General features: G+C 40.2%; 1 protein-coding gene across 4 annotated transcripts in view; it reads right to left on the bottom strand.

The window, feature by feature from the left end:
• svild (supervillin d) overlaps nucleotides 1-24,000 on the bottom strand; it is a 50,018-nt gene that overhangs the window by 11,304 nt on the left and 14,714 nt on the right. For 3 of the 4 annotated variants that reach the window (XM_085170283.1, XM_085170284.1, XM_085170282.1), the window contains exons 2-8: nucleotides 18,146-18,635; nucleotides 13,075-13,109; nucleotides 9,378-9,436; nucleotides 7,394-7,491; nucleotides 6,161-6,263; nucleotides 4,557-5,137; nucleotides 4,272-4,401 (exon numbers count right to left, since the gene is read on the bottom strand). In XM_085170283.1, coding sequence (XP_085026409.1) covers nucleotides 4,272-4,401; nucleotides 4,557-5,137; nucleotides 6,161-6,263; nucleotides 7,394-7,491; nucleotides 9,378-9,436; nucleotides 13,075-13,109; nucleotides 18,146-18,525 — 1,386 coding nt within the window. In that variant the 5' untranslated portion in view covers nucleotides 18,526-18,635. Of the gene's footprint in view, nucleotides 1-4,271; nucleotides 4,402-4,556; nucleotides 5,138-6,160; nucleotides 6,264-7,393; nucleotides 7,492-9,377; nucleotides 9,437-13,074; nucleotides 13,110-13,296; nucleotides 18,636-24,000 lie in introns of those variants that run through there. The other variant, XM_085170285.1, reaches the window with a different exon arrangement.

Genomic DNA, 24,000 nt, shown 5'->3' with positions numbered 1-24,000 from the left:
CCTTCCGTGTCTCGCCATTTCAACCTGAACTTTATTTTGTGCTTTCATATCGAATGTGCTGCCATATGTGCTCAAATATTTGCCTTACATGAGACAAAAGCTCAAAGAATTAAGACTGAACCATGCTGGAATGCACAGACACATGGATAGGCTAATAAAGAGCTTTTCTACTCTAACAGACAAATCCCTCTAAAACATTCCTGCTCTTTTGCTCATCTCACACACTAAAGGGTGAGAGTTACTCTACAAGGCGCTCTGTGTTTTTCTTAAAATCACTTCAAGAGCCAGAAAGCCCGAATAAACATTTCTGCATACCAATAACACACTTTTGGACTACAGGACTAAGTAAAGTCTGCTTCTTGCAGTCAAAAACTACAACTTCAACCCTTTCCATATTATATTTCATGCCTGCTATAATACAAACAATATCTCCCTAATCACAAAGTCTTGGAACAACTCTCACACACTTGCACATTGCGATAGCCCCTCAAGCTAGCACGCTCCTCTGGAGTCAATCAGAAAAGGGAAATACCTTGGCCTGACAGGACCCCGGAGAGAGTGGAGGAGAGGAAAAGACCTCAAAGCCCCACAGGAAACCACTTTTCCACCCCCGCTTTATCGTACAGTGTGGGCAGCTTTTTGGGCGAACCACTAACACAGATATCGACCACCTGTAGTTCAGCAGACCGCATTCATGTAGCGAAAGAAAGTGTGTCGACAGCTCTGAGTTCTCAGTGGGACTCGATGAGGGCGAGAGGCTGTCCGGGACACAAGTTGAGAAATACGAGCGAATGTTAAGCAGTTAAGTCCATGCATTGTATGTATGTGCGCGCGCGCGCACACACACACACACACACATACTCACCTGAAGGGGTGGGGAAAAGGATGACAGGTAGATGCCAAAGTCAAAGAAAGGGGAAGAGTCTGCATGTGAGGACAGAGGCCATAGGAACACAGCAAGACAGAGGAAACTAGGGGAGGGAAAATATAAGAGGAGAAGAAGGAAGGAAAAATATAACAGAAGAAAAATTAGAAAAGAAGAAGGGCAACAGTAAAGACAAGGATTATTTATATAGCATAAAGTGGGTGAAGCTGAGACTGTTTTAAAAGCCGCATTAAGAGACAGCACATATGAGTCTCTGTCGATCGCTAATAGACTCTCTAATAGACTTTCTGGGAACAACACACATAAGTCTAATGACTAGTTAATGCACTTAGTTTTCTGTGTGGGGCCTGCGTTGTCAGTGTGTTAGCTTGTGGAGGGATGCCAGACTGTTCTTTGTTAAGTCATCTCTGAAACATGAAACCCAAAAACTTAGCAAGCCTTCAAGGATTTTACAGCAAACAATTTTAAACAATCTTCAAGAGTCAGTATGTTTTTGTAAAGGACACCTAAAACAGCTTGGTTTTTAATGTTATTAACCATTAGCTCGAAACGTGTAGCCATCACTCATTGCAATTTATGACTAACAGGCACAATAGACCCTCTTTAAATTAAATTTACAACAAAGCATCACTTTACAGCACCACAGTGTACAGATCAGCTTAGCAGGCTTAACAGGAAACATCTGGAGCCGATCATGGCCCGTACCATGCGTGTTACATTTTCTGGTCTTCCACATAGTGACCGAAGAGTAAAAACATCTGAAATAACTTGGCAGTGAATGAGATAAGAGAAAATGTTTAACATGAAAAGTCGAGTCTGACTGATTCTGGATTTTTGAGGCTGTGAGAAAAAACAGATCTATTAGACAGGATTCTCTGGACAAACTATGTGAACGCACATGTCCATTTACTCAGAGCTTTCCTCTGTCTGAAATTGAATCACTAGACACTTTATTAGATACATATGTTCAACTGCTTGTTCATGTAAATAACCAGCCAATCACATGGCAGCAACTCAATTCATTTATATATGCATACATGCTTAAGATGACGTGTGTAAGTTTAAACTGAGTATCAGAAGGGGGAAGAAAGGTGATTTAAGTGAATCTGGACAAAGCATGGTTGTTGGTGCCAGACAGGGATTTGCTGGGATTTTCCCAAACCGTCATCTCAAGGCTCAGGGAATGACATGTAAAAGGAAAAAATATCCAGTTAGTGGCAGTTCTCTGTGAAAATGCTTTGTTTATGTCAGAGGTCAGAGGTGAATTGTCAGACTGCTCTGAGCTGATAGTTTCTAAAATAACCACGTTATAGGATGCAGAAGCGCATCTCTAAACATACAACACATCACACCTTGAAACAGATGGGCTACAGCAGCAGAAGACCATACTGGGAGGGGTTCTCTGTTGTTGGCATCTGTTAGTGAGGAAAAGGAAACTGAGGCTACATTCAGAGGGACTCACCAATACTGGACACTAGATGCTTGGTCTCATGAGTTTCAATTTCTACTCTGACATTCAGACGGTAGGGTCAGAATACGGTGTAAAAACCATGGAAACATGAATCCATCCTGGCTCAAAGGTTCAGGGTGGAGCTGGTGGAGCAATGGTATGAAGTCAACAGATCGCAAACTGATAGAGTACCTTAGGGATGTAATGTAACATGAGATTTGCATCATGGATGCGATGAACTTGCAGCAAATATGTGATGCCAAGAATGAAAATCCCAGAGGAATTTTGAAGCATCTTCTTGAATTAATCCCAAGAAGAATTAACGCAGTTCTGAAGTGCGTCCAACTCAGTACAGGCAAGGTATAACTAATGGAGTGTCTGACAACTACATGTGCATCTGCTACATTTCAGACAACTCATACCCCAGCGTAGATATATCTGCAATAGGCCAATATCAGTTGGTAATATTTGTCTGGCTCTAATGAAAACCAATGGCTTTTCCACATGAGAGAGAAATGTTCCACATGGAAGTAAATGCCCCATGGCTAATGCAGACATGGCACTAATGCCGGTAATTTAGTCAAACCCTGTATTAGCTGCATCCGTGACATAAGTTGGTTTCCCAGACCTCTACAGTAGCAGCCACAATAAACAGTAGGTTCCAATTCACAAGCCTCAGACAGAAGTAAAGGAAGTGATCCAGAGACATTTCAGACACCAGCTTGGCACCCGTTCATGCGTGCGAGTGTTGAGGATGCAGTTTTCGTGCCATCACTGGAAATACACTAAAAAATTTTTTTATGGCTTTAGCATGGATTTATCAGAACGAATAAAGACCACACAAATATGAAATGACATCATGCTTCAGTATTTGGGGATTTGCTCAAATTTTGGCTGCTTGCACTCACTCATAAAGTGGCTTTTTCCAGACCTGCATTTTTTCTAACGTTAGCTCATATTTGGATGAACCCAAACCAGTAATCCCCCGAGAAAAATCACTGATCTTGACAGACACCCAGCCAAAAATAAAAAAAATAAAAAAATATAAATAAATATGACATCATTTCAATCTTAAGAGTCCATTTAACCGTTTTGGGGATGTCCATGCAGAACACACTGGACTTTTTTCACTTGTGCAGTACCATCCAGTACAAGCACTTTCAGTGGACTGTTTTTTGTATGGTGTAGTCTTGTGTTTCCACTTGAATACTTGCTTTGTGTGGGTGGTCATGTTTTTGTAGAAAAGAAGAGCGTGTAGAAACCTGCATAAACTTGCATCACCGCCAAGTACGACAGTTGCTTTAGCATGTATCTACTAGACCGTTTACACTGACCTGTGCAAAACCGTATGATCTGGATGTTTATATATATTTCTGAGAAATGAAAGTCTGTTAAGAACAAAAAAGCTAACCCTGTGGAAGAAATTATTGTTTTAACTTAGTGAAGTCAAGAAGAAAGGAGAGTGCAAAAGCCAACAAAGGAAGGAAGCATAAGCTTGGAAGGCTTGCAGGTGTTTGGTCATGGTGTAGGATTTTATTTTTACAAGGGTCCTTCATTCTCTCTGGCAGGCTAGCTAAGCCCTGGATATCTGGCTTTAGCATCGCCACTCCTATATCCGCTGCACCGCCAAGCCCTCCTGACCTCACACCTCTTTGGCAGCAATTCAGGCAAACAAGCTGATTCAGCAAAGGAATAAATGTGTCCGCAGCCAAGTCTTTTCTTTGCCTTTACACAAAACTGATGGTAATCTGCAACATATGGCTGTTTTTTGCTCATTACCACCCTTTTCCCAGTGAAGAAAAAGCCCTGCAACCCTGCCAACACAATAGCCTCCAGCAAAAATGACCAATATAAAGTTTTGTAGAGGTGCAATTTTACAAAGTGAACAAGTTTGCGACCAGCAATCACATATTTGTTCAGTAAGTGAAAACTCACCTTTTTCTTCCAGGCACCTTCAGCATCTTGGAGCTGGTTGAAGCGGTCAGCCAGTGACGTCTGGATCACCTGAGATTGCCTCGCCTTCTTCGGTGTGTCCTTCTCACCTTCTCTACCAAGCTCAGCCAATCTAAAAAGAAAACAAGACACATGAATCCTTTTTGCTTCTCTTTAAAAGTCTGAACCTTTCAGTAATTTTAAAGAAGTTTAAATCTCCTTCTTATGCACGATATCGATTTTTTTGTCTCAACCTGAGTGTCTGATTATGTTTGTCCACATGCTGACCTTTGTTTGAATGACGAGCTCTGACTTCCATCCAAACTGCTCTCGAGCTCCTCGACATCTTCTGACATTGTGGAGGACTTCTCCAGGCTCTCATCAGGGGAGGGACTCCGCATCTCCTCATAGCTCCCTCCACCGCTACTGCTGCTGCTCCCCCTCTGATATCTGTTGATACTGATGCACCCTCCGTCTGGGATCTCATCTGTTAATGACTCATCCTCTTTGCCATTTTCCCCATTAACCTCTTCTTCCATCTCTTCTTCCTCCTCCTCCTGCTGCTCCACCTCTTCCCGCTCTTCTTCTTCTTCTTCTTCTACCTCCACCTCCTCCTTGTTGTCTTCACTCTGAGGGTGGCTTAGGGTGACACTACTTTGTTGTGCTGGAAAACGGTCAGGCATGGAGCCATCGCTGTGGTCTGACTCCACACTAGTAGAGCGGCTTTTCTTTAGGATTCCCTTGATGCCTTGAGGCCCCGAGTCTTGGCGCTTCAGCACAGCGGCAGACTGGCAGGGAGGACTGGGAGGGGGAGAGGCGTCTCTGTTTCTGCTGAGTGGGAGAGCTCTGTCAGAGTGGAGACTGGAAGACTGTAGAGGGGAAACAACACAGGTTTTTTTTTTTTTTTTTTTTAATTAGCAGCCATTATAATATGAAAAGAAACCCTGCAATACAACTTTTAAATCTAACAGCTTTCTCAGTTTTTTGGCATTTAGAGTGAAAATCAATTTTTCTTTCTCCCTCTCTTCTCCATATTTGTACAACCTAATACAATCAACACAAGGACAAATTCAAGTGCTTACTCACTGCTTTCAGTGACCTACTCCCACGTTAAGGTTAGTGAGTCACATTAAATATGTTGATGACTTAGCCTCACTTTTCCCCCCCCCTCTAAGAATGTCAACATATCAAATACAGATATTGTCCACAAATCTGAAAGACTTTTTTGTCTTTTGCAATATAAGGAAAAAATTCAGATAGAGAAACCGGTGTCAGAAAGCAAAGCTTTTTGAAAATATTAGAAATTCCAAGGCCAGACCATGAATTTCTTCCCTGCAAAAAGAGGAGGCATGATCATGTCTTTAATATGCTATAACTTAGCAAAAGCAGCTGTGACAGCAGACGCTAAGAGGTCAAAGGTGATGAGAGGGTGCTGATTTAGGAAGAGACACACAAAGAAGTAAGACTGCAAAGCCAGCTGGGTGTAAGAGTAAAGTCCAGTGCTAACTCCGTGGTCTCCTTTAATGAACTCCAGAGTTCGATACGTGTGTGGGCATTTACGCAAAGAAGTATGTGTGTGTACTTCATCTGATTACTTTCGAGAATCTGCTTGGGTCACGTTATAATATTTTGTCCAGATGAGGGAGTTATAAATCAAGTTTACAAAAAAAAAACTAAACTAAACTAAACCAGACGAGGAAAAAACAAAACAAAACCAAGTAAAGAGTTTTGGAACTAGAAATAGCAGATGTCTAGAAATAGGACATTTCAGAAAAGAATTCACAGATTTTCGCTTTTTATAGGTTTGCCTATTGACTCATGAGAATCACTTCTTATTTTTATATACCTTCACAGTTTTATGAGTGCATTATTTTTCATTTAGGTAAACTGACCTTTTCCTCTGTAGTGGCAGTGTCGTCATGTTGCTGTTTCCACGAAGGTTCGTCTGCGGACTCCTTCTCTTCCATGACTTTGCCTGGATCAGGTTTATGGAGCCTATAATATATCAGGAAAAAACAGAAATCACAAAGACCTTAGAACAAAATTAAACATTATATCAAGTTGCTGGATTAAACTGGCAGCACTGATATGACTTTATGCTTACTATAACATAAGGCTGCCACTGTGACAGCTTACATGGTGAATCCACAGTAATAAAAAGGAGCTGATGATACTCTCACTGTTTGTATTTTATTGATTTATAACTTCAGAAGCTCTTGAAACAGTAGTCTGATGTCTTTGAAACTTTAGCCATGTTTAATATGTGCATGTATGAGTATAATGTATACAGAAGATATGAGATTACATACAGAAGATATGTTAGCACAGGAGGCTTGCCCCCGGACTGTTCAAACCTTTTATTTGTGAGGGGCAGCCAATCAGAAAAGAGATGAGGACCTAAATCGACTTGCTTCAGACAGCAGCTAATCTGAGGGGCAACACCAAGGTCCAGTATAAGAGAAAAATATCCTGAAATCATCTGAATCACGCGAAGCTACTCAAGAAGAATAAAAATATAGATGCAGGTGTACATAAGAATCTAACCATTATTCACTATACATGTTGCAGGCAGTGATGAGGTTTAGTTGGAAATGGTGATGCACACACATACACACTGGAACAATTCCTGAATTCCTTGGGGGGAAGCTGAGGACAGTTTGTGGGATTCATTCAAACTCCACATGGACCAGAAGGACCAGGAATGGTTTCAGTTATACCTTAAACTGATCCACACAGTGGTTACAGTGCTAAGTACAGTGTGGCTCTCACTGCAGCAGCTATTAACTTCAATCTGGTTTGAATCACTGTGGCTACCACTGACACCTGAGTGCTTGTGTGTTGATGCATGTGCACAAGCGTGCGTGCAAGACAGAGCAGTATTAAAGGCAAGCCCTGCAGGTTTATCTGGTTTATCTCTGCAGCTGTTTACAACATTAGACAGCCTGTAATTACCTCTGTGCTCCATTCAGTCTGCTCGCCCTGCATGTCACCGCGTTTCAAGGTATATCTAACTATTAATGTTGTGCTGTATAATGTATCACAGCCCACAAAAAAGACACTACAGCATTTAAACAGTTAATATAGTTCATCTAATAAAAGCATTCGACCTGGCTGGAATTGCTTACCTCGTAGAGGTTTCCTTTTCCTCACTGTCGATTACCTGATGCTTTCCTTTAACATCAACTTGTCGGCCGCTGCTTCCATCTTCCATCCCCTCCACCTCCTACAGGTAAAGAAAAAATGGAGGGAGTAGTATCTTAAAGGCTAGGTTTAAGTTTTTAACACATACTTCTGAAGTCCTACGGCAGCTGTAGAGGATTTCTTGATATGGGAAGTAAATAAATGAATGTGGCTCCACCTCCCTCTACTTGAGAAAAGCAGTTAACCCCTGCAACGCAAGCAGGGTGTTCCAGGAAAAAAAGATAAAAGGAAGTATGTGATGTCAAAGAGCAGGTATGACATATTCATCCACCCTGTGTACGTGCAGTGTAAGAATTAGAAAGGGATTAGCTGCGCTATATTTTTCATGTTAATGCAAGGGAACCGTTGAGGCAGGTTTCTTGTTTTTGTTGTTTCCTGCCAGGTCGTTTACAATTCTGCTCGTGTGCTTATTTTAAATGCTAATAAAACAGCATTAAGAAAGTATGACTACCTTTAGACTGAACTATGGTAACTGTTCACCCAAGCTCGTAAACTAACAGGTTGTATATCTTGTGTTGTAACATAATAGCATCAATTTACTCATCAAAAGCAAAAGTGAAAGGATTTACATGTCTTCCTTTATATTTCTGTCTAATCGCCAGATTTGTTTTTTCTTTAAAACCTGCACACTGCAGCTGTGTGGGACCTTTGTCAGTAAACACTTTACTGAGCCCTGAGGTGACCTGGTGAAGATAAGTGGATCTCCAGCAGTGAGGAAATTAAACTCCATCGAATTAGAGAATTAGAGGCTCCTTACAACCTAGGCGATGCTCACTGATTACAAAGAAGGAACACATTTTTCCACCGGGGAGGATGTGCTGCCTTCTGCAGAACAGATTTTTATACATTCAGGAAATTCAGTCAGGAAATTCTAAGTATAAATGAGCTGAATCTCTGTTTTATTGCTTCCATCCGAGCTGGAAGACATGCTGTAACCTCACTCCTACTCTGTCTCTTCTGATGGAGACACTGATTCACCTGCTTTTTTCAACAGGAGGAGAAATGAGTGATAAGGGAAACGTGAAGACAGAAAATGGGCATCTGTCACTGCTGCTGACAGTCGAGTGAGGCATCTTAAAATAACAGATCTAGGTCAGAAGAACGGATGGAGGTGGGGGTGAGGGTGTACTGCGATTTTCAGTTGGGCTCCCAAAGAGAGGCTACTTTCCCAGCAATTTTTTGGTTCAAGCAATTTGCTGCCATCTGGGTTCACTTGGCCAGTCTTGGCACCGTCCCTAGTTTGCAGGCCCAGTTAGAACAGCTATTTACATCAAACATCATGAAACCTAACCGCTTCTGAAACCTTAGCAGCCTGGGAAAGACCAACACTCAGTTCATTTTAAGAACACATGTGAAGCTCTCCCATAGGATTGAGGACATTATCGACATTTTTGTTCGAGTGCATCTTTTTATTTTTCCACCACAAATTCCACTGCCTGTGTGAGCTGAAGTCATGACTTTGGCCAAGCATGCATCCAGGTGCAGGACATCTCCGTGCTGTATGGAAAGGCTCAATTTGTTATTAATGGTGCAAACCTCCAGAGGGGAGTTGGAGTGCACACCAGCTGCACTGGAAAGCTGCTGTGAGTAAATCAGCAAGGGGGCTGAAAGGGATAAACCAAAGACAAACGCACCCCCCAAAAAATAAATAAATAAATAAAATATGTACATACGGCAACTGTTCTACCACTAAACGAACAGCTGATTGCCTAACCTTGATTTCTAATCTGTCATCTAAAGCTCATAGCCTTTTATTTTCATGAATGGATTTGATGTTGGTTCCCTAAAAAGGTGCCAGGTCCTTACAACGAGGCAGTAGAAACAGATTTATGTGTCCACAACAAGTGCAAATATATACAAACAGACAAATGCATGAAGTGAGACAAATGGCAAACCAAAATACTGTACCTTAAAAAGAGACACGCTGGAAATTGCACTTCTCTTGGAGTCCACAGGCTTTTTATCAACTAAAATGAGCACAGCGAATAAAAGAGTGAGAATTAATTGCTCCACAAGTGTCTTTCTTTCTGCCAGTGCAGTAAAAAACGATCAGTGGGAGTGTATGCAAGGGAAAATAATTCAGGACAGTGTGTTTGGCATTTGGTAGACATAACAGGTAATTTAATGCACTACACACAAATCTCTCTCTTGGTCAAAACAATTACTCATGTCAAAAAGCTCATGAGCTCCACTGGCTTTAGGGGGAGCCCGAAAGGTCAGTGGAGAGCGCCACAGTGAATTCAGCGAGTCTTTCAATAATGCAACAGTTCAACATCTGATGAGAGGAATACGTTTACCTGTGCATATGCGTTAGAGAGAAATAGAATTGGTCTCATGTGAACTCCCTAATCAAGAACAGCCCCGAGAATATAATCTTCTAATCTTAACAAAAGGAAATCATTAAATTTTACGATACTCCAAAACAACACACACTTCTAAAGTCAACGCACTTAAATTCATCCCTGCGCTCTAAATCTGTTTTTATCGCCCCGACAATGTGACATTTTTACGCCAAAATAACAGCACGGCTCTGACAAACTCACTGTTTCCAATGAAAGAAAAAATAAAAAGAAAGCTCCACTTTTCATTTATGTTTCCGAGCTCCCCTGCTGTCGAGAACATAGTGTTTCATCATCTGAATTAAATCATGCTAAGCATTGCAGACTAGTGACTCCACTCAGACTGTACTCTTATAGCTTTGACTTTAGTCCAGCCTTTAACATCATCACCCATCCAAGATCCAAACTAGAGAGAGGAAAAAAAACTTCCACTGAAGTTTAAAGACTCGTCAGGTAGAGTTTCTTACAAGACTGCGATCTTTGTTCTACTGTTGATGCCCAGGTCAAATGCTCAGGTCAAATGTAAATAACAGCCAGGCACTACTACTTTTAGCTGCTCCCTTGTTATTGGGGGTCGCCACAGCACATAGCTACAGATGTTTGACACCAGATGGCCTCTCTGACACAACTTCAAAGCAAATTTCTGTCACTGTCTGGAATTAAACCAGCAACCTTCTGCTTGACAAGTGTAAGCAATCACACTACAATACCAGGGAACATCAAAACATCAGATTTGTAAAATCAAACTTGCAGCAGAGGTGATGTTTAGCCAGTATCAGCAAACATCAAATGGAGTGTATTTACTGTGGTGGGCATCACCTATTTTGTAGAGTTTAATAATTATGTGGGTATCAACACTGCTGCATCTTGGTTAGGTATTAAATTCAAACCAGCTAGCTGTTTGCATACATGCATTACTGACTTGAGAGGTCAGAGAAACCTTTGATGTAAACACGGGAGGTGTTCTGCCTGAGAACCGACTCTTCTGCCAACATATCATTTTTTTAATGTTATTCTGTGAATATTTTGTTCCCAAAATCAACATTGAAATGAGCTGTTTAAAGCTATAACATGGTTTAACTGAAATAACATAAGTAATGGTCATGTAATCCTGTTGTTTCCGAGCTGGGGTACATTTAGCTGGGAAACAACGATTCAGTGTCCTGTTGGTGTTGACAGAAAAGAAAAGTGACTCAATACTGAAGAATATGGCAGTTTGAGACAGTCAGCAGAATACTGCCTGCAGCTCGTTTCTGTCCTCATGCTGGGTTTTAAATTTCAAACCCTCTCATTACAGATCAGACCGAGTTCACTGGGGAGAAGTTACAGCTGGTGCAGTGAATAAAAGCAACACCAGTGATAGCCAGTGTGTGTGTGCACCTCAGTCAAATAAACTATGGACACAATAGTGCTATCATTTATAATTTATGCCTGCAGTGCACCTTTTACACTGAGCAAGTCCAGGTTAAAATTTGTTATATGTTAAAATGAAAACAATCATGGCAAGAATATATTTAGCTCCATTTCTCTTCTCTAATATATGATTTTCATGATTAAATAACAACTTTTAATTAAATCTAAAGCTAACATCCAGAATTCAAGCATAAAAAAAAAAACAAGGAAACGTGATCATTGTGTGTGCCAATAAGATGCTACACAACATTACTCTGCTGTGAACCACTAAAGTAACTGTTTTGCTCACCGCACGATTCTGAAAACTTTCACCTTCTACTTTCTTTGTCTAACCCAGCACTTACACTTATCTCTAAATACAAGGTAACCAAACGGAAGGGACAACAAACATGTAAGCAGAGAAATACATGGGTAAGTGGGCTAACCAGCGGACAAAGAAAGGCATGGTCACAGATTGTTGCATGCATCCACACTAAAACACCTCAAGCACTTATCTGCACAATGCCATACAAACACACCTTTAAACATCATGTTACCTTTTGCACAACGTTTCTGTCTTTTGCACGACCCACTGTGATTTTTGCACTTTTCTATTTCTTTATCTTGTGTCTGTATCATTCTGTTCTGTCTGGTGTTGCACTGGTTATTTACAATTTTTGCACACTTTGCACTTTATGTAGTCCTGCCTCGATTGTCTGTTATGTGTAGCAGCATGGTCTTGGAGAAACGCTGTCTCGTTTCACTGTGTATTGCACAACTGCACATGCTTGAAATAACAAAGCCACTTGACTAGACTTGAAAAAAGTGTTTTTGTTTAAAATGTGGCATTTATACTACATTTATGGCTAGCATCCTACTTTCTGTATTTCTTTCACATCCACTAACAACAGTCACTAAACTGGACCTACAGACCGTGTTTATGCTGTTGATGCCTTTTGTACCATTTTAACAAAACATCTTAAAAGAAACAAACAATGTGCTGCTTGGTACAGACCATCTAAAAAGGTTTATGCTTCAGTTTTAATAAGTAATATTATAGTATTTTATCAGTCTGATACTTAGCATCAAAGCAAAGACTGTATATGTGCCTGTGCACTGCTAAGGCACATAAATGGTTTATGAATTCCTTGCTAACCAAGTTTGCTGGCATTAGCTGATTTAGCTGATGACTTAGCACTCCACCCTCTCATTCTAATATAGAAGCTTCTTGTTTCAACAGTTTCAGATGGCAGCAGCCCAAATGCTAACAATAAAGTGTATAATTCAAAGTACAAAACCACTGGATGATATAAGTATAAAAAAGGTTATCAGCTAATAAACTTGTTTATATTGTCAATTATATCAGTTGGTAATATTTAGAGGAGAATAATAAGTAAACAGAAGATAAAAAATTACTTCTCCATAGCTTCTTTTCCACAGTGGACACAGATAATAATCCTTGTAACTATACTTGTATGTAAGATATGTTTCTGTGTTTTATCTACACAGCTTGGACACAGCTTTAGTTTGTAAAGCTAGCTGGTTAGCTGTCTCATCAAGTAAATGACAAACAGCTTCTCTATTTTATTTATTTATATTTAAAAACATCAGTTTAGAAAACATAAAGCAATGCTTTTTAAAATTATACATCAACTACAAACTGAGCAAAGAACATTTCAGATGTATTTTTCTTCACTTCTCGATAAAAGAGTATTAAAAAGCCAACGTCTATAAATCAGGATGGTAATCTGACATCAGCAATGAGCTCAGTATTCCCTTCACACTGAGTAATAGAACTTGAATGAGCTTAGTGATAAGGCAGTGTGTGGAACAATAGAGGATCAGAGCGCAGTGAAAGTACGAGTTCATCTTACCCTTTGGCTCCTCTGTGTCATCAGTTTCCAGCAGCCTGGGAGACAGAGAGAAATGAGGTCACTCACTAATGCAATAGAGATGACAGAAGTTCCACGTTTTTCACAAGTGATGCTGGCAAACAGCACAAAATATATGTACATCACTCTCAAATACACTATTATAGCCCACAAATGCACACTTAAGTCTAAAAAAAATTGCAAGAACTGCAGCAAGCAACTTACTGCGTTTCATATGACATAAATCCATTTACTCATGCTGCTCTTCCACTCCCGTGTCAGCTATGATATAACAGAAAAGCCTTTCTTGCGTCTGAAGATATGGTCATTCATTTCCAAGTAATGGGCGTTAAAAATGGATGGGGACAGCAGCTGCCTGTGGGGTAGCAGCAGTGATGTAACAGGAGGAGGGGAGAAATGCTTTAATACAATAGAGGACATCTGCAACGGGTCAAAGGTTATTGGAGAGAGGGAAGGCAGAAGCTACACAAACCCTAGTTCATTTCAGATGCTTCATTTAAGTAGATCCCACTGTGCTTCATTAAAAGCCCACAACCACACACTGTTGTGAGAAAGTGAACCTCAAAGTTCACACTATAAACAAGCAGCAGCAAGCGCTTACAATTAACTGCATCACAGAGTGCTTCTTGAGAACGAGGGAGTGTGGGTTTAGCCTCTACTTTAAGAGTCTAACCTCTTAAGTTCAGTTGTTCCTTCAGTGTACATTTGCCACCAAATACTTTCTGCATAGTGGAAATAAAAGGAATCTGAGATAAGCAAAAGTAGTAGTAGTTTTAAGCAAATAAAGCTGATTAATTAGCTGATTTCTTCCAGCCCTCTTTTCCTCAAAGACAGACTTGACACAGTTGGATTATTATCAGGATTTGATAATCTTCCTAAAGATATTTTGAGCAAATATGGCTACAGATGAGCAATTGCCAGGTACCATACTATAATCAAATGTCAGTTTATGAAAGCTGCCCATCAGTCCAAAATTGATCGCATGCCACACCCAGGCATAAAGGATGTTTGTTTCCTCCTTTTTCTTATTAAGTAAGCAGTATATCTTCTTAGCTGACTCTTAATGTTAACCGTTTACATGGACAGGAGCTACAACTACACTATGCTGCAAAAGAGAACAAAACAACATTTAAACGTTGGCTTGGACTCCGTATTATTTCGCTTTTCCTTGTACTGCTGTAATTTGTGAGCCTAAAACTACTACAGAAGTGTTTTATTGCAGTTTCTTATAAGTAATTCTTGGCTTGGATTTGTTTACTACACAAACTTTTGTCAGTTCTTAACAGCCACGCCTCCTGATAGTTTTGTGAAGACATCATGCTACACTGGCCAATATATTCTTTGGCCTGTATTTATGTAGTTAACAATAAACTGAAGTGATGCAATACTTAAAAATCTCTGGCTGCAGAGATTTAGGTTTTATACGTCTGTGTTAAATCTATGTTGTGTGTAAGCAAACCACAAACCCCTCTGAAACTATTCTCCGTCACAACATGACGTGCGCCTTCGTAGATCTGCAACCATACGTCAAGTCAACACAGCTCCAAACTATTTTGAGTGGCCTGTTCAGTACCGTTGATTCCTCCTACGCATTCCCAGCTATATTTTCTTTTTTGGGGCCCTAGTTTTTGATTGGATCAATGAATGATCATAACATTATAATGTAAGGACTCACAGATGTCAGCTCATTTGTGGAAGGAGATTGCCAAAACTATTGGAATGGAGACAATGGATTGTACAAAGAAATGGAAAAACTTAAGGGACGAAGATGTTTGTTTCTTGAAAACGAAAAAAAGAAAAAGTGACCACAACAAAGAGTGGGAACGCAGGAGGAAAAAAGTCCCAGCACTTCGTTTCTGCTGTGGCTGGCAGCACATAAAACATCAGGACAGGACCACAAGGTAATTAACACATAATGCACCTCACACAAGTATGAATGCTGGTAATGGTGACGACAACTTGCGTAGATTATGTTGTAGACTCTACAATGATTCGCTGCAGAAGTCCAAATCGGTCATTGCTCTGCCTTAAATATATTTGTAGACCTTGTAACCCTCATTGTTTGATCTCGGACAGCCCATTTTTAACAACCAACCTTATAACAGGTCTCAGAAACACATCACCTTTGCTACCCACACGTTGACGGTCAGCTGAAAGTAGATGAAGAAAACCGGAATGCAGTTTAGGAGTGGGCGAAAAGCAAAATAGAGGGGAACTTTCCAATCCAGCCAGGCACTTGTGTAATCAAATAAACACTCACAGTAAAATTGTTCACATAAATTTATGTTTAGCTTTGTGTGCATCATATTAAATTATATCATGAGAGAAAATGAAATAAGAGCATAAAAACAACACTTGTGGCTGCAGCGTTGTTAAAAGCTATAATTTTATTACATCTGATTTGTGTGCTTAACTTTTTGAGCCATTTGTCTTTGCTGTGGCTCAGTACTGTAAACAGTCCTTAGCCTTAATCCCAATTCTGTTTTGTTTATAAAGAGGTTGGGTACCAACCCCATCATGTCAGTAGCATTAATAGTTGTGGTTTGTTACACATGCTTGATAGCATAGAGCACTTTCAAACCAAGATTACTATGACCTATGCAGCAACTTGTCCTGGAAATTCCATGTATACTATCCCAAACTCATATGATAACATACACACACACATTAAAAATATATACTGTTGGCTTTTAACCTTCTGTAACTGAATATAACTTGTGGTAACTAAATGGTTGCCCAGAGTGTTGCATACTCACCCTCATGTTTGATTGCAGTTTACCTGATAGGAGGCAAACTTTCTGGAAACAGTCACAGTCTGGACTGAGAACAATCGATCTCAGAGAGATTAAAGGTTTGCAAATAACTGCTGTTTAATTTATCAATTCAGACAGATTGCCAGCATGTTGCCATCAGTCTGAACGAGTCTTTGTCAATGAGCACAATTCAAGGGGACTGGAATCAATTGGCAGCAAGCTGGTTGTATTCTGGTTATATTCCTATAGAATGAGAAGGGTGCTGAGGGCAAATGTAGTGGTTACATTTGCATTTAGCACAGGTCATTGCTATGTTATCAGAAACAGAAGTTGGCAACTTGAGCTCATTTGTCTGCAGTCAGACAGACATAACAGATATCGACAAAGTTTAACTTGAGGACATAATTTAAAGTTGATATCACACAGTGAGGGAAGTACTGTGATAATATTGTATCGTGGGGTGATTCCGATTCCTACCTCTATTAAAAACCAGGAATCTTTAACATAAAATTTAAAAAAAAATCATAATAAAGGGAGAAAGAAGCCAAAGGGTGCACTTTCATGCACACAAACGCATCAGATGTTGGATGACAAAGCATTACCAAACTGATTCTTCTTAAATTGCTAAGGGTGCAATGTAACAGTTTAACGTCAAAAAGCAGACTTTTGGAATGTCACCCTTCAACTGCAACTTGAAAGATTCGTGTCTGTTGCAGATAAACGCCTGTTGACAGCTTTCATTATCACCGAGACAGCCAAGCTCCAGTTTCCTGTACGCTCTTTCTGTAAAAGACTACACAAAAATGTTGCTCAAGTTTCAGTAAATATGTGTGACCCACTAAAGACATGCCAGTCAATGCTGAACGCAGATGTCTTAAAATAAAGGAAAATATATGAAGTACTAAAAACCATTAATATATGGGAATACCTAGACAACAAAAGCTTCTACAGTACCATACTTATGTATGTTGTGTAAGCCTGCACAGCTGGGCTGTGATGTGTAGTGAACATCATAACAGAACTTACAAAAATAGTAGCTAACATGACAGGCATGTGACACAAACACTTTAACCTGTCAACCTGCCTTTCTGCTCTCTGTAATTAAAAACACAGTCCATAAACTGCACTCTGTACTTTCCCCAAACACTCTTTCTGCAGTGGTAAGCCAACGCACTGAGAGAAGTTCCTCTCACATTTCATAACCTGTTTACAAAAAAAAGAGAGAGAAAGTTCTAATCCAAATAAAGCCACAAAAGCAGAACGATGATCACTGTTAAAATATGCATGTAGAAATAAAAAAGACTTATATATTTATTTTAAAACGTAATCAAACTAGCCAAACTTGCCATAAAATATGATAACGTAGAACACTGAAACATGCCATGCTGCTTGTGCTCTATTTTTATTTTAAGGCCATAACCCAAGGCATGTCTTTTCCAATGTATAAAATAGCTTGTCTATAATATGCTTAATTAAGCGCAAAGCATGAAAAGTTGGCAGAGCTCAACAGCTCTACACACATTCCCTTCCAACTGATTTTATCTCAGCACTCTTATCCGTCTCTGTTCTTCTCCTCACCAGCATCACTCCCTCAGGCAGCTTTATTCAGGAACAGACAAGTCCAGTTATGTGCATGCAGCAGAATCCGCAGCATGATTACAGCCCCAGACCCACGACTGGACATGTTTTACTCCGTCTGTGTACAATTCTCAGAAACAAGCATTCCTCTGAGAAACCTCCAGGTTCTTCATCCAGTCAAGCTGACAATAGAGGTTCATTATTCGCTGGTTTTGTGAGCCCCTCATATAACTGTGAAGTGAACCAAAGCAAGCAGCATGTACGTAATCACAGCAAAACACACCATGGCAAAATAAACAAGGTAGTCCTGTTCTTTGCACACATGGCCAATTTTGGAAATGCTAGCACTTGTGTTTACCTCAAACCGAAGATAGCACAAAGTGTTCTCCAAATGCGCCGATTTGTTACCTCCTTTTCACGTACTGGGAGCCAGCAAGCCCATTTAAAGTTATTTAATAGCTGAATAAAAATGGCCCAATTGCTGCAAATGTTCTCTAAATCAAAGAAACCTCTGAAAAGCAATACACCATGTTTTCTTCTCCTGAAATTAGTTTTAAGAGATTGCATCAGTTATCTGTTCTTAGAGGATCTGCTTGCACAAGTCTGTGCAGCTCTGTTTCATGCCCCTGGCACCATGAAAACAACAATGAGACTGGTCTTGCACAAGCAACGGGTTAGTGTGTGTTTAATATCTAATATTATGACAATGTGGATAAACTCACCTGGAATGGGAGGACATTTTTATGGAGGGCACAGCTTCTGATTTTGAGGATGTAGTTGTTTCTGTTTTGGGGTGAGCTGTTCTCTTTGTGGGCTCTTCATTAGCAGGCTCCACAGGTTCTGCTACTTTACTCCTAAAGCCCCTCCTGGTGCATGTTTGCTCTGCTCCATTATCCTCACATTTCTCTTTCTCCTTTGTTGTTGAAGACACTGTTTCGGATGTGCCTGGAGTTTTCCTGTCCTTACGCACGTACTTTGAGGTGAGCTCCTCTGTGTTGCCATAGCGCTCAGCCAACTCCCGCCTTCTTTCTGCCTTGTAGCGAGCAATTCGCTCAGCCTTGGTCTCTGGCGCAGAGCTCTGCAGGGTGTCTATTCCATCCATTACGCTGTTCGACTCGGTTTAAGAGGCTAGTTTCTTGATATGTGATCCAACTTTTTTCTTTAAAATCTCCCGTGACAGCAATGCCTCACTCCATCAAAATCATTCCAGTGCTGCAAACAAGGAAGGAAGACATCATTAGTGCATCCTGCAGATACAATTTCAGACAACTGGCCCATTAAAGCTGGTTAAAACCGGATGTACCAACGCATACAGTAAACAAGAGAAGTGAGGGCACTCCTGTACAACATCACTTAGACGTCCAATGCAAAACAGATGGGTAAATGCTTCAGACTTGGCACAAGAGACATCAGTGCATATCAGTAACAGCTCAGACACTGCGGAGGACATTTTGCACAACCTTGACCTCAATAGACTGCATCCAGAAAAATAATAAACGTTGCTAAAGCACATCAAAGAAGGATTGTGAACCCTGAGATAAGACGAAGATAAATTACATTTGTTTTTTGAACGTGTAGTATGCACAGAGGTGGGATGTTGGGGTAACATTTACCATGCTAGCCTGTGGAAATATCGAAAATACTGACTGACAAGAAAAACCCAGAAATCAGAATCAAAAATTCCAGCATGGTATGAATCCAAAGCAAACAAACAAGCAAACAAGCGCACGTAAGTTTCTAAAGAAGAAACCGAAAACTGTGACTTGCCCAAGTATGTTAACTGATTGCCCCGAGCATTAGCAAAGAACGATTGAAACTTGTACAACAATGCATGAATAATCCATGTTCAGACACATAGCTACTTACTGAGTCTCGGTAATTTAAGATATAATGACTGTTAAAAAGCACTAATCTTCTCCTATCTAGGCTATATTTCCTAGGCTCTAAATCTAAAACCGCAAATGCCCAAAATGTTTAACTTAGAAATAAAGCAGTTACTGTAAACTGATACAACCTTCCATATTATCATATTTAAACAAAACTGCACATTGGTGCAGCTTTCATAAGAAACTAAGCAAATTGCATCTCTCTCAGCCAAGCCCTGCCGTATCACATCTGGCCCCCACCTCATGAAAATGATGTCAGCCAGATCAAAGACGCCCGACCACCGCTGTGAGGCTCCGATTTGAACCTCTATTACATCGACCGACTTTGAGGTGGTTGGAAAGTTGAGGTGGGGGTATAGAGTGGTAAATGCACATGCAATATTATCTTAATCCCATGTTATTCCTTACAGCTTTGCACCTAGCTTATCCGCTCTCAGAATTATTATCCGGTGTAATGACTGTCTTTACAGTGCATTGAAATCTCTATGTTGTCCATTAGTGTGAATCAGTAAATGTTTATTTTCATCTCTACATGTCCGTGCATGCTGAGACAAGCTTCAGCTACCAGTGTCTGTGAAAAGGATCATTTTTTAATCATCTCCTTTCCACATCCTTCAGCACCCCAAAAAAGCACTATAAAATAACTTGACTTTTCAATACCAAGTGAGTCACAATGATTTAGGGAGAAAGAAAAAACAATGAGACTGTTAAGTTCAACTCACTTTGTTCCAGTAAGTATTCACAGAGGAGGAAAAAAAGCCACACGTGATCTGAACGCAGAGCTCTGAAAACGGCACTGCCAGCTGACAACAGCAATAATAATTAGGCACAGTTTCTGACCGCTGGACTAAAAGCACTGGGGCTTTTCCACAGACGTTTCTCACAGCACAAGTATGCTCACGATGCTTTGGAAAAGTCACAGAGAAGACAGAGAGGGGCGTGAGGTATTTTTATTACATTAATCACAGATGCATATACCATAGAGGGGCACATGTTAAACATAGCCCCCCGAATTCCCTATAAATACAGAGCATGAGTTAATTAAGAACATCAGTTCTCACACTTCAGGGATATGGGAAAATAAGTGTTCCACGTGTGGGCAATGTTAGTAATGTGTGAGGCAAGAAGAAAGAGGAAAACTGAGGAATCGGTCAAGGCAACAGGAAAAACAAAGGTGTGTCTGATCATAAGGTAGAATAAATGCTCTGACTCTAAGAGCCTATTCTGTAACAGTGATAAGCTAGAACAAATGTTGAGTGCTTACAATCTCTGACCACCTTTTAGTTAATAAATGACTCGCTTTAAAAGAGAATACAGCTTTGAAATATTACATAGGAAACTGGTGTATATTATACAGAATGTGTATGTGTACTAGGTTGCCACAAACGATTATTTTGATAGTCGACTAGTCACAGATCATTTTTGCGATTAGCCGACTAATCAGATCATGCATCCATTGGACATAAATGTACAGCTTATTGCACCAGCAGCATCTGCTCTTATATAACTATCATTAGCTTACAACTTTAAGTGTTCAAGGTATGTGCTAACTAAAAATAAAGACAAGATGATAGTTTATTAAATTTAAATGAAATTTGCAGATTGTTTCGGTGGAGTTTAACAAACGCAGCCGTCTGCTCCTTGCTATCTAAAATATAACAGGACACCGGAGTATATTCTTGAGCATCTCACACTTCTGATAATCAGTTGTCTGCTTGACATTTATTCAGCTGTGTAAAAACTATAACTTTAATCTCAGCCAAACCGATTTACTCAGGAACAAATAAAATACTGAAAAAAGCCAAACAATAACATTTTTAAGTTATCTAAGTGACTTATATATCATGTTTAACCTGAGTAGCGAAAGACAGCGGTGGGTTTGAAAACGATTTGCCGGGAGTCCGGTGTTCCCACCGGCTCTAGTGAGCCTTGAACCCCGGCTAGCTATCGAGCTAGTGGGTAACAGATGTCTCCGAAAACGTCGAAGCGCTTTTGAAAATATGTGGTGTCTTGATAAACTGAGCAGATATCTGAAGTCTACACAGCTACATTCTCGCCTGAAAATATGTTAAACGTTTATTTTGTGACCCAGAAAGAATAATAAGAGTAACATTAAAACTAACTAGCTGCCGCCATAGTTTGAAACTGAGCAGGGCTGCGCTATGAATTCTGGGACACAGTTTCTTCTTCTTCGGGGTTTAACGGCAGCTGGCATCCTTGTACACGCAGTGCTGCCATCTTCTGCTTCAGTCCGTTATTACACTCTTAAATCCTACTACTTATCCCTGCGTCTTTTGGGATCTTACAAAGCTTCAAACGACGCGTCGACTATTAAATTATTCGTCGACGATTTCATTTAATTCATTTCATTTCATTTATTTATTTCACACTTGGTACAACAATTTTGCGACTAGTCGACTAATTGTGGCAGCCCTAATGTGTACGAGTGCCATCCAGTAAGAGAAAATGTGTCTGTTGGTCTTCACCTTCCTCCTCAACCTAAAATAGCAGATTTTCTAAACACTGAGCGACCACAGTGTCTCCCTTAGTTTACTTTGCGACTGTGCTGGACGACTAGCCTGCAGATGTCCTAGACACCTACTATTAATCTGCTTTGTGTAGAAAAGATCCAAACAATCCTAAAAATTAGTCAATAAGTACAGTTCACATTGATTCCAGTTAGTCTGATGTCAAGCATCTGTGCTCATTTCACCGTTTCTCCTGCAGACGCCCAGGTGTATTAAGTGCCACAAACTATGCTTGGCAACTTATGTTAGTGCTTTAGTTTTCATTCTGTCACCCCTTCAAGAAAATGTGCCATCCACAATCAAATTACACATGGAAAAGTCCCCTGCATCTATTTTAAAAGTTCAGTGACTGCCTGCATGCTGATCCCAGCTCTTCCTGTCTTTGCGCTTTTGGATCACAGACTAAGTCGCTGTTTCGGTGGTCTTTGGTAACTTTTAGCTGCCTCTCCAATTAGTGTTTTGCCTTATGCCTTGACAATAATAACTTGTGTACTGCATTCCTGCTCTTGTTCTGATGAGCAGCTGCAAGCTGGAGGGCCGCTGTAACCAGAACTGCAGAGCTGAATCAGGACTACAGTTGCAACCAAGTGCAGTCTTGGCTGAAACTGGTTTCTTGTCCCACTGCATGAGACAAAGAAAAAGAAAGAAAGAAAGAAAAAATTCACTGTCACAAAGTGCCTGGGTATTAAGGTATTTAAAGGCTAGCTTCTTATACATGTATTACTTAACAACAAATGATGTAAGCGCCAGAGGTTGTAGTTTGAAGTTCACATACACTCATCATCCTGTCATGGTAATTTGGGGTTTTTTCAAGCGGTTTTCCATGGTGGAATAATTGTGCTGCATACATCTTCAATTACTTCAAAACACACGAGTTGGGGCACACTGGGTCAAGATTACACATACAGGCTCAAATGAATTCACGCAAATCTTTTCACAAGTGCTGAGGATTGACAAATAAGGCCTATTAAGTTCTCATTAGTCATGATTGACTACAACTGCTAATTTCTCTTTGCTGCCATAAAAAGGATTTGTTTGACAGGACTCGTTGGATTGACCAATACTCTGGAAAATGTCCAAGAAACTCAGTTTCGATCTTCGATCTGCACTAAGCTTAAGCTATGAAAATACGTATGTGAGTGGTGAAATCTTCAGCCAGAATTATACCAGAAGCTTGTTGATGGCATCAAAAGCATCTGGTTGTGGTACAAATTACTAAGGGACATTTAGCCAAATATTAGCTGGGGGTGTTTGTATGTATTTGAGGCTGTACATATACTTCTTTTCTTGTGTGGACTGGATTTATTCCGGATTTTCTCTAAACTTGTGCACCCAATTTGTTTTTTAAAGTCATTGAAGATATATGTTGTACAATCATATCCACCCTAGAAGAAAAACGGCTCGAAGAAATCATTAAAAGCCCAAAATTACCATGACATTTATGCCCATGATGAGTGTATGTAAACTTCTAACCACAACTGGAACCTAGCTGGAAAAAACTGCAACTAAACTAGAACAGACTCTGGGTACACATCCCAGCTTAGACTAGGCAAAAGCTTTTAAAACAGAGTTCACAACACAATACAATACGAAAACCAAATGAGAAATTAAACAGGCACGCCTAATCAACTGGGAACACCGCTTCCAAGACTGAAGCTTTCCTGGGTTACAGAGCTCAATAAGAAACAGATATTTATGATTAGAGTGTATTAGATTTCTCATCAAGCCTAAATTTTTTTTAGGGTATTTCACAGTTTACATTCTTATAATATGGTAAAACCACCAAAATCAAAGTAGAACCAAAGTAACCCTAAATTGTGACGTTCCCTGACCTGTTTTAAGCAAAGAGCCATTTTTGCAACAAATACTAACACAGAAATCTTTAATTTGACTTGACCTTTAGGTTTGAACTCAATGCTACACCAAAACAAAGCCTTATGAAGGCAAAAAGGATCCTTCGTTTAGATGTTGATTTCAGGACTGCACGCGCGCATGTGTGTGTGTGTGCGCTTACGTAATTCACCTAGGTCACTACCTATAAAAGGAGAGCTCCACAGTGCACTAAAGCTTATCCGTGGAGACCCAGAACGTTGAGGCTGCTTTGTTTGGAAGCCGCCTCTGTTATTTTAAGCAACAAGGGGACTCAAAATGCACTTGTGAGTC

This window comes from Neolamprologus multifasciatus, chromosome 8, assembly GCF_963576455.1.
Source record: "Neolamprologus multifasciatus chromosome 8, fNeoMul1.2, whole genome shotgun sequence".
In the NCBI taxonomy this organism is placed as follows: Eukaryota; Metazoa; Chordata; class Actinopteri; order Cichliformes; family Cichlidae; genus Neolamprologus; species Neolamprologus multifasciatus.
This window is presented reverse-complemented; position numbering and strand designations above follow the sequence as displayed.